The sequence below is a fragment of the Delphinapterus leucas genome, chromosome 13 (assembly GCF_059928025.1).
Source record: "Delphinapterus leucas isolate spDelLeu-1000000601 "Yukka" chromosome 13, BTC_Dleu_Yukka2, whole genome shotgun sequence".
Classification (NCBI taxonomy): domain Eukaryota; kingdom Metazoa; phylum Chordata; class Mammalia; order Artiodactyla; family Monodontidae; genus Delphinapterus; species Delphinapterus leucas.
In genome coordinates this window covers 49,912,949-49,928,166 of record NC_143141.1, presented here as the reverse complement: position 1 = coordinate 49,928,166, position 15,218 = coordinate 49,912,949, and the positions used below count along the sequence as shown (strand labels likewise).

General features: G+C 37.8%; 1 protein-coding gene across 3 annotated transcripts in view; it reads right to left on the bottom strand.

Annotated features, from left to right (window-relative positions):
- ASB3 (ankyrin repeat and SOCS box containing 3) overlaps positions 1-15,218 on the bottom strand; it is a 94,145-nt gene that overhangs the window by 54,260 nt on the left and 24,667 nt on the right. For all 3 annotated transcript variants that reach the window (XM_022597301.2, XM_089923187.1, XM_089923186.1), the window contains 2 exons: positions 6,427-6,635; positions 1,267-1,425 (listed from right to left, as the gene is read on the bottom strand). In XM_022597301.2, coding sequence (XP_022453009.1) covers positions 1,267-1,425; positions 6,427-6,622 — 355 coding nt within the window. In that variant the 5' untranslated portion in view covers positions 6,623-6,635. The remainder of the gene's footprint in view (positions 1-1,266; positions 1,426-6,426; positions 6,636-15,218) is intronic.

The window sequence follows — 15,218 nt, the reverse complement described above, 5'->3', positions numbered from 1 at the left end:
TAAGTGAGGAAACTGAAGCATACAGTAAATAAATGAACATATGAATTACATGTGGCAGGACCAAAACTATAATCCAAATACACTGATTCTGTACAAATGTTTTATTCTCTTAATCTTCTCATGTTCCACTAAACTTTACGGGCCACAATGTCCCCAAAGACAAACAGGATGAAAGGGAAGGAGGAAGCTAAAAAGACAGGTATTAGAAGTATGCCCTTCAGAATTTGGCCTTTTTTTTTTTAATATTTACTTGTTTGTTTGTTTATTATTTGTTTGTTTGTTTATTATTTGTTTATTATTTGTTTGTTTAATATTTACTTGTTTGTTTGTTTATTATTGCCGGGTCTTACTTGCAGAACACGGACTCTTAGTTGCGGCATGTGGACTTCTTAGTTGCAGCACGTGAACTCTTAGTTACTGCATGCGGACTTCTTACCTGCAGTATGCAGGATCTAGTTCCCCAACCAGGAATCGAACCCAGGCCCCCTGCATTGGGAACACAGAGTCTTACCCACTGGACCACCAGGGAAGTCCCTGGCCTTTGTTCTTAATGAATTAAAAAACAACCATAGGGCTTCCCTGGTGGCGCAGTGGTTGAGAGTCCACCTGCCAATGCAGGGGACACAGGTTCGTGCCCCGGTCCGGGAAGATCCAACATGCCACGGAGCGGCTAGGCCCATAAGCCATGGCCGCAGAGCCTGCGCATCCGGAGCCTGTGCTCCGCAACGGGAGAGGCCCCAACAGTGAGAGGCCCAAGTACCGCAAAAAAAAAACCAAAAAAAAAACCAGACCATAACTGAAGAAGTCTGAATAGTGATCCATATAGGCAACAAATTAACTGGCGTTAAAGGTTTAGCTCATGATTTCTTCCATAAAACATTCTTAATTTCTTAATGCTAAGAAAAAGCAAAAGCAAACATAAAACATTCACAGGTAACCCTGTAACTACTGCTACAATTTAAACTCTACCTGGTCTTCAGAACAACATTGAGAACAATGATAATGACTACAATTCAGAACAAGTTTTACAACTTTAAGTAAACATTTAAAAGATATTCTCAAATGCTATCACCCAAGGGTAGAAAACAAAAAAGAACCTTTAAAAATACCTTTCGGTTTCAAAATCAAAGAAGTGACAGTATAATATTTGCCAGAGAACATACTATAAATACAACAGCTTTAGGGAAAATTAAGCTTAGTTTCTTTAGCAAAAAATAAAAGTAAAAAATAGAAAATTGTATCTGTACCACAAATAATATACTTCACCTAAAAACAGTGGTGTGGTTTCCTCTAAAGTAGTGGCATTAGGATCTGCCCCAGCTTCTAAAAGAATCTGTATGATCTTCCAATGTCCTTGACTTGCAGCAAGATGTAATGCACAGAAACCCTCAAAAGTCTTTGCCTTAATGTAGTTTTTAGATGAATCTATGAAAGAATAAAAAACTATCAATTAGAAGGTATCACTTCTATTTCTTGGATTAAAAAGCAAAGATTCCAAGAAGAATTTAATAAACTATTAAAAGATAATTATAAATGGGAGGTCTCATAGTTTAAAACTCTAGAAAATCAAGAAAAAGTTCTACAAGGGTCACAGTATAAACAGCTTCCCAGTAGTCTTAATACAAATTCTGCCCACACACTCATTTTCTCTTCTTCTCTAATTTTTGGTAAGTGGGGGAAGGAGAGCAGCAGGAATTGAAAAGTAATAGCACAAAAGCAAGATCCAAAATGTACTGAAATATTAATAAATTTGATTCTTTTATTTCTAAATTTCCATGAGGAAAATGGTCTCACCTGTAGCATTACTTCCTTGTACTCAACTAATAAGATGAAGGTATTTAAAATACTCCTTTTCTAACGTAAAACTACATTCTAATCATTAATGAAGCCTACATTTCTAAAATAATAAAATGCACTCCAAAGAAACAGAACAATGGCATACAATTTATAAGGAACTTATGAGTTGACTTAAGTTTTCTGGGTTTGTTATGAAAATCTCAAAGTTTTGGTAACATTCAAATTATGTAAACAATGTCCACATTAAATTTTTTGTAAGTCCACAGCAAAAGATAATATTAAGTGACTTTCTTACCTTTGCTTCCAAAACAAAATTCTAAACCCACAATAGAATGGTGGGTTGAATGGGGGAGGCATTTCTGAGAGCATTGATAAACAAAAACAAAAAATAAACAAGTAAAAAAAGGTTTAAATAATATTTTCTTGAAATACCAGAATTAAAACTAATGCTCCTGACTACAATAATCATCTGTCTTAAGTAATTCCTGTAATCATAACTGCTGAAACTGTCAGTCTAAGCCATAATAATATTCAACTAACAGCTTGTAAGCATAAATAAACAGCCCCCAACTTTACCAGATACACAACTAAATGGCAAGATAGGGTAGTTATATTTTAAAAGTTCCTATCACAAAAATAGTGTTCCCAGATTAGTCAGAAACTGACATATATTCAGATATCCACAAAACTATAAGGTTAAGACATGAAAAACTAGGAACACACAGATATATATAGATACAGATATGCAAATAGCTCCCAAATAGAAAATTTCAACATTATAAAGAAGCTGATTCTTCCCAAAATAATAATAAATTTATTATAATTCTAATCAAAATGTCAACAGAGCTGGGTATTAGTTCATTGATTGGTTTTATACTTGTAACGTGACTCAAGTTGATAGGGGTTACGGAGGGCAGGTAAGAATAACAAAGAATTTAGAAAAATAAAAGAAGGAATATATTGGGGGGAAGCTAGACTTACTATTAAACTATGTGCTAAAGTTAGAATAAGTAAAATAACATGGTCCATCTGAACACAATTCTTAATCACTACGCTACACTGCCTTATTTATCTAAGGATTTCCAATATCTGTTATCATGCCCAGTATAACAGTGTAATATTTTCTTAACATGAACTAATAAAAAGTACTATGAATTATTAGATCATATATTGGCCACATAAAAGTACTTGTTCACAGTACGTTATAATTAATTGCAAGAGTTTAGGTGACCTTTCGTCAGCAAATGGTTTAATATAGAACAGCATGATTAACTGTCACTGAAGATCATTATTGTTCTTCCAGATTTAATAAACTTCATGAAATCTCAGTACCTATTACACTAAACTGTCAATACAGAAGACAAGCAAATTTGTTATTTGTGCTAATACTTTATACAGAAAGCTAAAGTGAAATATATATACATATATATATATGCATATTAAATTTCTAAGTAATCCATACTTCAGTGTTCTTCTCCAACTTGAATGAAAAGGCCATGTATGACTTCTAGGCTAGATTCTGGATCTAAAATGAAGACAGTAAAGCAAAGCCTTTCTAACCTTTTAAGACTCTTCCATCCTTTTTGTCTAGGCCTGAGCACCTTCATACTTTAGTACACTAATAAAAAGTATGTTTCAGGAATCTCTGGCAGTTAAGTAATATTAGATGAATTTAAGGAGGCAGAAATTATATAATAAAAGACAATTTTATGTATACCAGCTGAGCTACAAGGGACAAGAGAATTATGAATCATATAAAACACAGGTATAGCAAGTATAAAGAATGACAGAAATGTCAAACTTGCTTTTGAAACTTTTAAGATTAACCCATAATAACAAGTTAACTGGTTACAGATATGAAGATGCCACTGTCATCATTAAGCAGAAGAGACCTCACTTCACTCTTCAAGACTAGAAATGTTTCTACGTCACCATCACTTTAAAATACCTCCTTACATGAAGCTGTATGTTAGCTAGACATTTTACAAAGTAGTCAGCTACCATTCCCCACTGGTAAATATTTATGAACTTGAACTAACCAGAAAAGTTTAAATTATAATCTTTTTTAGAAGGCAGTGGATCTGAATTAAGTATGGACTTTAATTTACAAAAGAAGGGATGAGCCAGGGGAATATAGAAAACATTTTTGAAAGTGACCAATAGGCTATATAGCCCTTTTGCTTCATTTTAGTTTGATTTTTCTAGTGAATCAAGTAACCAAATCTGACAGAATTTTGGACATTAGTTCCAACTACACAGAACAACCAAACTCATGGAAAACTGAGACCAAAAATGTCACTACCTCCCAGAATAAGTCATATAGCTGCTTCCTACCCTCTGCAAACCCTATTTCCTATCTCCCTACCCCTACCCTAATCTTTGTGTATGTACTGCACATAAATTAGATTTATCCAAAATTTATTTCATAATAGTGAACTCTAATACAAATTGTGAGAAATTTTTATTTGACCATTTATATCAACTATTCACATAGTTAACTATGAGTGACTTACCCTCCAAAAACATCAAGCCTAAAAAAGAATAGTCATTAACAATGAAGGTGATACTTTTAACTTCTAAAAGAAAACATAGATGACTTAAATAGCCAGTTCAAACACATTAAGTCAAAAGCCTGCCTAATTTTATTCAGCAGCTGAAAGGAAAAAAAATTATAACATAAAACTGATGTGGGAAGAGATAACAGTATATCTGGAATGAACTTTTTGACTAGAAACAAATATTCAAATTCATGCCTTTGGGGACTTCCCTGGTGGTGCAGTGGTTAAGAATCTGCCTGCCAATGCAGGGGACACGGGTTCGAGCCCTGGTCCGGGAAGATCCCACATGCCGGGGAGCAACTAAGCCCGTGTGCCACAGCTACTGAAGCCCGTGCGCCTAGAGACCATGCTCCGCAACAACAGAAGCCACCGCAATGAGAAGCCCACGTGCTACAACGAAGACCCAACACGGCCAAAAATAAATAAATAAAATAAATTTATAACAACAAAAAAAAATTCATGCCTTTGTCACTAGAGATAGTTTGGGAATTCAAGCTCTAGAATTAACTTCAAACAAATTCTGAAAACATGTATTTTTACATTTGAGGCATAAACTCTATCTTTCCAATATCTTTAAACATTCAACTATAATAGACTCTAGGACACGTGATTTAAAAAGCATTCATGGTAAACTTCCTGTATTATGATTTGGAGAATTTAGCCTTGTCATCTCTCATCCCTTAAAACAAAACAAACAAAAAGCCACACCAAAAACATTTTGAGGATTACTTTCTTTCCCATCCATGAAGTAACGAGTTGGTAATTTTGATGAGCTATGGTCCCAAAAGCCTACCTTCTGAGTGACTGGTGATGGTAAGTACACAGGGGAGAAAAATATGAATGTCCATGATTAATGAAATGTAAATGGTGCACTGAGTGTCATAACATGGAGTGTTATATTCAAACTCAGTTTAAATTAACTGAATGTTAAAAATGTTTACTTTGATTAAACGCTGGAAACATACTATAGTGGAAAAACATGGGCTTTAGAGTCAGAGAGAAATGGGTTCAAATCAAATATCCTGGTTTATTATATAACTTTTGACAAGTCAATTTCTCTGAACCTTGGTCTTTTCAATAAAATGGGGATAACATGTTCTCAATAGCAGTTTTGCATATTTAGATAAATAATGTAAATCAAGCATCTAGTACAATGACTGCTACAAAGCAGTGTTCAATCACCATTAATTCTCTTCCCACACCCCGCTTCCTGAGTGTCACACTGTCTCATTTAGTCTCATTTACTGAGCCCCTCACTCAGTTGTGTGCTGGCTGTGTAACTGGCTCTGAGGGAGTGAAAAAAGAAAAAAGAAAAGTTTATAGAATTGGTTTGTAACACTGGCTGATTTCTGTGGTGTAACTCTCCCACATGGCTGATCTCAACCTACCAGCTTTGAAGTCTACCAAATACAGAGCTGGAAAGAGATGTACATGATTACTCTCTGTCCCATTACTCTGTTTTATTTTTTCCACAACACTTTTACCTTTTGAGATTACCTTGTTTAACTGTTTAGGTATTTATTCTGTTCCCACCCCTACCCCCAAAGGGAATAAAAACACTACGGCAGGGACCTTGTCTGTCCTGTTCTCTTCTGTGTCCTCAGCAAGTACAAAATCAAACTAATTGGTAAGAGTCCCCAAATTCAGGAAACTGAAAAGTATTAAAAAAAAAAAAAGACTAATTCAAGGAAAACACTCATACCCTCAATTTCGGCAGCACTGTTCTTTTTCTTTGGAGAAGGAATAAAAAATAAACATGACCAGTCAGTACCAAATGCTTAAATTAAAACAGCAGATTACTTCTGCCACATCACCTAGCTTAGCAATAAAAATCGGCCAGGCATAAGCACTTCCATATAAAGGACAACATTTCTAAATGTCCAGCTGGAACACCATACTTATATAATTCAAGGTAGGCAACCTTACCATTCTTAATAACACAGAAGCAGTTATTGTATGGTTATAAAAAGATAAACAAATACTACTGTTAATAAGTCATGTATTACCATTTTTTTTTCTTTTATTAATCCAGCTTGCAAACCCAGCCTCCCACACCCTGAATTTACTTTACCTGCACGAATTAACATCCGCAAACATTCTATAGAGTTGTGATAAGCTGCTTCATGAACTGGCATCCAACCCCTGTTATCAGCAACATCAACACTACGTCCGTTTTTGAGTAGTTTTCTTAAGACTTTAACATTGCCTTCCCTGGCAGCAAGTCCAACCGTGGAGCATGTGTCAGAGTAAGCCTCTGTAAAATCCATTCTTTTGACCAGTCTACAAAACAAGGCAGAAAGAAAACACTATCGTCAATAAAACAACACTGCACTCCTAGGTATTAGCAGATCACTGTGGACCTGTCTAGCATCTCTCACATAACTGCTGGGGAACAGCCTGAGGTGGAGATAGCAACCTGTCAGGCCATAGCCTCTGCCAGTCTAAATCAGGAAGTCTCTCTGGGGGACTGGGCTTCCTTAGAATCCTCTTATTAAAGATATCAAGGGAGTTTTAAGTGTTCTATCACTCCTTGTCTGAGCAGCTCCTTCCTGCAGGCTCCTGCTCCCATTCATACTCCAACAAAATGCACTCACTGGAACACTGTTGATGAGAGGGTGAAATTCCTTCAGTTAATCCGAAATGTATATACTGTGCAGAGATGGCCATTTAACTACCAGCAACGCTCAGCCTCAAGAACTAATTTTATAGCCCTCTACAGGGAAAAGCTAAACCCAAAAAAGCCAGAAAGGAGTGAAGGACATTTTTTTAAAAAAAACAAAAATAAGTAGTAATTCTAGTCTTTATGTCCCTGCTGGTTCTTTCCAGAAGGAGCAAAACACTCGGGTTCTCTTTCCTTGATGAAACAGTCCCACTGACTGAATATACTAAAATGAACAAAAACCATCATAGATGGGTCCAGCTTTCCTACACTAGCCCAGAAAGTTTTTCACAGCATTATTAGCCTCTTCCTCACAATCTCCCTTCAAAGTTCAAGTTCCCCTGGAGTCAGTGTCCAGTATAGCTCAGCATATGACTCTTACAAAGACAATTTCTTGTTAGTCACACTATGAGGCAGGTTGGGATAAGACCCAGGATTCTCAAGGCAACAGTTATCTCCCAAAAGGCAGTCCCTCTCAGTAACATTTCAGTTCCATCCTTCCTTTTAGCTTTTCTAAATATCTTAGGAGGTAGGTCAGGAAATACCAACAACATGTCTAGTCCAATACAGGTAAAAAACTTTCTAGAGTGATATTCTAAATAATTTAATCAGAACGGGAGGTTTGAGGGAAGAGGTTAAAAGTAAGCACACAGCAGTTCCTGTAGTAAGTTTAAACTTATCTATGGTCATGTTTAAATATAAAGCTGTATCTGCAGAACCTGATTCTACAGAGAGCTAATATTAGCTATGAATTAATCTGATTAAATCAACCAGTCCATTACTAAGGAAGCAAAGATATTTATTACAGAACATTTAATTATTCAGTTAATAATTATTTACTGAGTACCAATTAAATGATCAGCAATGTGGAGGATATAAAGATGACACAGAAGTTGCAAGGAGGGGGAATGAAAAAGACACTGAAGGAGATCTTCAACATGGTGGAGGAGTAAGACGCAGAGATCACCTTCCTCCATACAGATACATCAGAAATACATCTACACGTGGAACAACTCCTACAGAACACCTACTGAACGCTGGCAGAAGACCTCAGACTTCCCAAAAGGCAAGAAACTCCCCACGTACCTGGGCAGGGCAAAAGAAAAAAGAAACAACAGAGACAAAAGAAAACACAGAGACAAAAGAATAGGGACAGGACCTGCACCTCTGGGAGGGACCTGTGAAGGAGGAGAAGTTTCCACACACTAGGAAGCCCCTTCACTGGCGGAGATGGGGGGTGGCAGAGGGGAAGCTTCAGAGCCACGGAGGAGAGCACAGCAACAGGGCTGCAGAGGGCAAAGTGAAGAGATTCCCACACAGGGGATCCGTGCCAACAGCACTCACCAGCCTGAGAGGCTTGTCTGCTCACCTGCCGGGGCGGGCGGGGGCTGAGAGCTGAGGCTCGGGCTTCAGAGGTCAGATCCCAGGGAGAGAACTGGAGTTGGCTGCGGGAACACAGCCTTAAGGGGGCTAGTGAGCCACAGCTAGCCGGGAGGGAGTCCGGGAAAAAGTCTGGAACTGCCGAAGAGGCAAGAGACCATTGTTGCGTGGTGCGCGAGGAGACGGGATTCAGAACACCGCCTAAACGAGCTCCAGAGACGAGCGCGAGGCGTGGCTACCAGCGCAGACACCAGAGATGGGCATGAGATGCTAAGGCTGCCGCTGCAGCCACCAAGAAGCCTGTGTGCAAGCACAGGTCACTATCCACACCGCCCCTCCTGGGGGCCTGTGCAGCCCGCCACTTCCAGGGTCCCATGATCCAGGGACAACTTTCCCGGGAGAAAACACAGCACACCTGAGACTGTTACAACGTCACTGTGGCCTCTGCCGCCGCAGGCCCGCCCCACATTCTGTACCCCTCCCTCCCCCGGGCCTGAGTGAGCCAGAGCCCCCGAATCAGCTGCTCCTTTAACCCCGTCCTGTCTGAGCAGGGAACAGACGCCCTCAGGACCTACACACAGAGGCGGGGCCAAATCGAAAGCTGAACCCCAGGAGCTGTGCGAACAAAGAAGAGAAAGGGAAATTTCTCCCAGCAGCCTCAGGAGCAGCGGATTAAATCTCCACAATCAACTTGATGTACCCTGCGTCTGTGGAATACCTGAACAGACAACGAATCATCCCATAATTGAGGAAGAGGACTTTGGGAGCAACTGTAGACTTGGGGTTTCCTTTTAATTTGTTTCAGGTTTTATGTTTACCTTAGTTTAGTATTTAGAGTTTATTATCATTGGTAGATTTGTTTATTGATTTGGTTGCTCTCTTTTTTTTTAATATATATATATATTTTTCCTTTTTCTCTTTTTGTGAGTGTGTATGTGTATGCTTCTTTGTCTGATTTTGTCTGTAGAGCTTTGCTTTTACCATGTGTTCTAAAGTTCTGTCTATCCGTTTTTCGTTTTTTCCTTTTTTTTAAGTATAGTTTTTAGTGCTTGTTATCATGGGTAGATTTGTTTTTTGGTTTCGTTGCTCTCTTCTTTCTTTCTTTATTAGTTTTTAATTTTAATAATTTTTTATTTTAATAACTTTATTTTATTTTTTTCTTACTTTCTTTTTTTCTCCCTCTTCTTCTGAGCCATGTGACTGACAGGGTCCTGGTGCTCCCGCGGGGTGTCAGGCCTGTGCCTCTGAGGTGGGAGAGCCAAGTTCAGGACACTGGTCCACCAGAGACCTCCCGGCTCCAAGTAATATCAAACAGTGAAAGCTCTCCCAGAGATCTCCATCTCAACACTAACACCCAGCTCCACTCAACGACCAGCAAGCTACAATGCTGACACCCTATGCAAAACAACTAGAAAGACAGGAACACAACCCCACCCATTAGCAGAGAGGCTACGTAAAATCATAATAAGGTCACAGACAACCCAAAACAAACCACCAGACGTGGTCCTGCCCACCAGAAAGACAAGATCCAACCTCATCCACCAGAACACAGGCACTAGTCCCCTGCACCAGGAAGCCTACACAACCCACTGAATCAACGTTAGCCACTGGGGGCAGATACAAAAACAACAGGAACTACGAACCTGCAGCCAGCGAAAAGGAGAACCCAAACACAGTAAGCAAAATGAGAAGACAGAGAAACACACAGCAGATGAAGAAGCAAGGTAAAAACCCATCAGACCAAAAAAATGAAGAGGAAATAGGCAGTCTACCTGAAAAAGAATTCAGAGTAATGATAGTAGAGATGATCCAAAATCTTGGAAATAGAATGGAGAAAATACAAGAAACGTTTAACAAGGACCTAGAAGAACTAAAGAGCAAAGAAACAATGATGAACAACACAATAAATGAAATTAAAAATTCTCTAGAAGGAATCAATAGCAGAATTACTGAGGGGGAAGAATAGATAAGTGACCTGAAAGATAAAATAGTGGAAATAACTACCACAGAGCAAAATAAAGAAAAAAGAATGAAAAGAATTGAGGACAGTCTCAGAGACCTCTGGGACAATATTAAATGCACCAACATTCGAATTACAGGGGTCCCAGAAAAACAACAGAAAAAGAAAGTGACTGAGAAAATATTTGAAGAGATTATAGTTGAAAACTTCCCTAATATGGGAAAGGAAATAGTCAATCAAGTCCAGGAAGCGCAGAGAGTCCCATACAGGATAAATCCAAGGAGAGATACGCCAAGACACATATTAATCAAACTATCAAAAATTAATTACAAAGAAAAAATATTAAAAGCAGCAAGGGAAAAACAACAAATAACATACAACAGAATCCCCATAAGGTTAACAGCTTATCTTTCAACAGAAACTCTGCAAGCCAGAAGGGAGTGGCAGGACATATTTAAAGTGATGAAAGGGGAAACCCCACAACCAAGATTACTCTACTCAGCTAGGATCTCATTCAGATTCGACAGAGAAATTAAAACCTTTACCAACAAGCAAAAGCTAAGAGAATTCAGCACCACCAAACCAGCTTCACAACAAATGCTAAAGGAACATCTCTAGGCAGGAAACACAAGAGAAGGAAAAGACCTACAATAACAAACCCAAAACAATTAAGAAAATGGTCATAGGAACATACATATTGACAATTACCTTAAATGTAAATGGATTAAATGCTCCAACCAAAAGACACAGACTGGCTGAAGGGATAGAAAAACAAGACCCATTTATATGCTGTCTACAGAGACCCACTTCAGACCTAGGGACACATACAGACTGAAAGTGAGGGGATGGAAAAAGATATTCCATGCAAATGGAAATCAAAAGAAAGCAGGAGTAACAATTCTCATATCAGACAAAATAGACTTTAAAATAAAGACTGTTAAAGAGACAAAGGAGGACACTACATAATGATTAAGGGATCAACCCAATAAGAAGGTATAACAACTGTAAATATTTCTGTACCCAACATAGGAGCACCTCAATACATAAGGCAAATGCTAACACCCATTAAAAGGGGAAATCGACAGTAACACCATCATAGTAGGGGACTTTAACACCCCACTTTCACCAATGGAGAGATCAACCAAAATGAAAATAAATAAGGAAACACAAGCTTTAAATAACACATTAAACAAGATGGACCTAACTGATATTTATAGGATATTCCATCCAAAAACAACAGAATACACTTTCTTCTCAAGTGCTCATGGAACATTCTCCAAAATAGATCATATCTTGGGTCACAAATCAAGCCTTGGTAAATTTAAGAAAACTGAAATCGTATCAAGTATCTTTTCCGACCACAATGCTATTAGACTACATATCAATTACAGGAAAAAACCTGTAAAAAATACAGACACATGGAGGGTACACAATACACTACTTAATAACCAAGAGATCACTGAAGAAATCAAAAAGGAAATCAATAAATACCTAGAAACAAATGACAATGAAAACATAACGACCCAAAACCTATGGGATGCAGCAAAAGCACTTCTAAGAGGGAAGTTTATAAGCAATACAATTCTACCTCAAGGAACAAGAAACATCTCAAATAAACAACCTAACCTTACATCTAAAGCAATGAGAGAAAGAATTTAAAAAACCAAAGTTAGCAGAACGAAAGAAATCAAAAAGATCAGATCAGAAATAAATGAAAAATATATGAAGGGAATAGCAAAGATCAATAAAACTAAAAGCTGGTTCTTTGAGAAGATAAACAAAATTGATAAACCATTAGCCAGACTCATCAAGACAAAAAGGGATAAGACTCAAATCAAAAGAATTAGAAATGAAAATGGAGAAGTAACAACTGACACTGCAGAAATACAAAGGATCATGAGAGATTACTACAAGCAACTCTATGCCAGTAAAATGGACAACCTGGAAGAAATGGACAAATTCTTAGAAAAGCACAACCTTCCGAGACGGAACGAGGAAGAAATAGAAAATATAAACAGACCAATCACAAGCACTGAAATTGAGACTGTGATTAAAAATCTTCCAACAAACAACAGTCCTGGACTAGATGGCTTCACAGGCAAATTCTATCAAACATTTAGAGAAGAGCTAACACCTATCCTTTTCAAACTCTTCCAAAATATAGTAGAGGGAAGAACACTCTCAAACTCATTCTACAAGGCAACATCATCAGCCTGATAACAAAACCAGACAAAGATGTCACAAAGAAAGACAACTACAGGCCAATATCACTGATGAACATAGATGCAAAAATCCTCAATAAAATACTAGCAAACAGAATCCAACAGAACATTAAAAGGATCATACACCATATTCAAATGGGGTTTATCCCAAGAATACAAAGATTCTTCAATATATGCAAATCAATCAATGTGATACTCCATATTAACAAATTGAAGGAGTAAAACCATATGATCATCTCAAATGATGCACACAAAGCTTTTGATAAAATTCAACACCCATTTATGATAAAAACCCTCCAGAAAGTAGGCATAGAGGGAACTTACCTCAACATAATAAAGGCCATATATGACAAACTCACAGCCAACATCGTTCTCAATGGTGAAAAACTGAAAGCATTTCTTCTAAGATCAGGAACAAGACAAGGCTGTCCACTCCCACCATTAGTATTCAACATAGATTTGGAAGTTTTAGCCACAGCAATCAGAGACGAAAAGAAATAAAAGGAATCCAAATCGGTAAAGAAAAAGTAAAGCTGTCACTGTTTGCAGATGACATGATACTATACACAGAGAATGCTAAACATGCTGCCAGAAAACTACTACAGCTGATCAATGAATTTGTTAAAGCAGAAGGATACAAAATTAATGCTCAGAAATCTCTTGCATTCCTATACACTAATGATGAAAAATCTGAAAGAGAAATTAAGGGAACACTCCCATTTACCACTGCAACGAAAAGAATAAAATACCTAGGAATAAATCTACCTAAGGAGACAAAAGACCTGTATGCAGAAAACTATAAGACACTCATGAAAGAAATTAAAGATGATACAAACAAATGGAGAGATATACCACATTCTTGGACTGGAAGAATCAACATTGTGAAAATGACTATACAACCCGAAGCAATCTACAGATTCAATGCAATCCCTATCAAACTACCACTAGCATTTTTCACAAAACTAGAACAAAATATTTCACAATTTGTATGGAAACACAAGACCCCAAAGAGCCAAAGCAATCGAGAGAGAAAAACGGAGCTGGAAGAATCAGGCTCCCAGACTTCAGACTATGCTATAAAGCGATAGTAATCAAGTAGTATGGTACTGGCAAAAAAACAGAAATATAGATCAATGTAACAGGACAGAAAACCCAGAGATAAACCCACGCACATATGGTCACCTTATTTTTGATAAAGGAGTCAAGAATATACAATGGAGAAAAGACAGCCTCTTCAATAAGTGGGGCTGGGCAAACAGGACAGCTACACGTAAAAGAATGAAATTAGAATACTCCCTAACACCATATACAAAAATAAACTCAAAATGGATTAAAGACCTAAATGTAAGGCCAGACACTATAGAACTCTTAGAGGAAAACATAGGCAGAACACTCTATGACATAAATCACAGCAAGATCCTTTTTGACCCACCTCCTACAGAAATGGAAATAAAAACAAAAATAAACAAATGGGACCTAATGAAACGTAAACTCTTTTGCACAGCAAAGGAAGCCATAAACAAGACGAAAAAACAACCCTCAGAATGGGAAAAAATATTTGCAAATGAAGCAACTGACAAAGGATTAATCTCCAAAATTTACAAGCAGCTCATGCAGCTCAATATCCAAAAAACAAACAACCCAATCCAAAAATGGGCAGAAGACCTACATAGACATTTCTCCAAAGAAGACATACAGATTGCCAATAAACACATGAAAGGATGCTCAACATCACTAAGCATTAGAGAAATGCAAATCAAAACTACAATGAGGTATCACCTCACACCAGTCAGAATGGCCATCATCAAAAAAATGTACAAACAATAAATGCTGGAAAGGGTGTGGAGAAAAGGGAACACTCTTGCACTGTTGGTGGGAATGTATATTGATACAGCCACTATGGAGAACAGTATGGAGGTTCCCTAAACAACTACAAATAGAACTACCATATGACCCAGCAATCCCACTACTGGGCATATACCCTGAGAAAACCGTAATTCAAAAAGAGTCATGTACCACAATGTTCATCGCAGCACTATTTACAATAGCCAGGACATGGAAGCAACCTAAGTGTCCATCGACAAATGAATGGATAAAGAAGATGTGGTACATATATACAATGGAATATTACTCAGTCAGAAAAAGAAACGAAACTGAATTATTTGTAGTGAAGTGGATGGACCTCAAGTCTGTCATATAGAGTGAAGTAAGTCAGAAAGAGAAAAACAAATACCATATGCTAACACATATATATGGAACCTAAAAAAATAAGTGGTTCTGAGGAACCTAGGGGCAGGACAGGAATAAAGATACAGACGTAGAGAACGGACTTGAGGACGTGGGGAGGGGGAAGAGTAAGCTGGGATGAAGTGAGAGAGTGGCATGGACTTATATATACTACCAAATATAAAACAGCTAGCTAGTGGGAAGCAGCTGCAAAGCACAGGGAGATCAGCTCCTGCTTTGTGACCACCTAGAGGGGTGGGATAGGGAGGGTGGGAGGGAGACACAAGCGGGAGGAGATATGGGGATGTATGTATATGTATAGCTGATTCACTTTGTTATAAAGCAGAAAGTAACACACCATTGTGAAGCAACTGTACTCTAATAAAGATGGTAAAATAAATAAATAAAATTTTTTG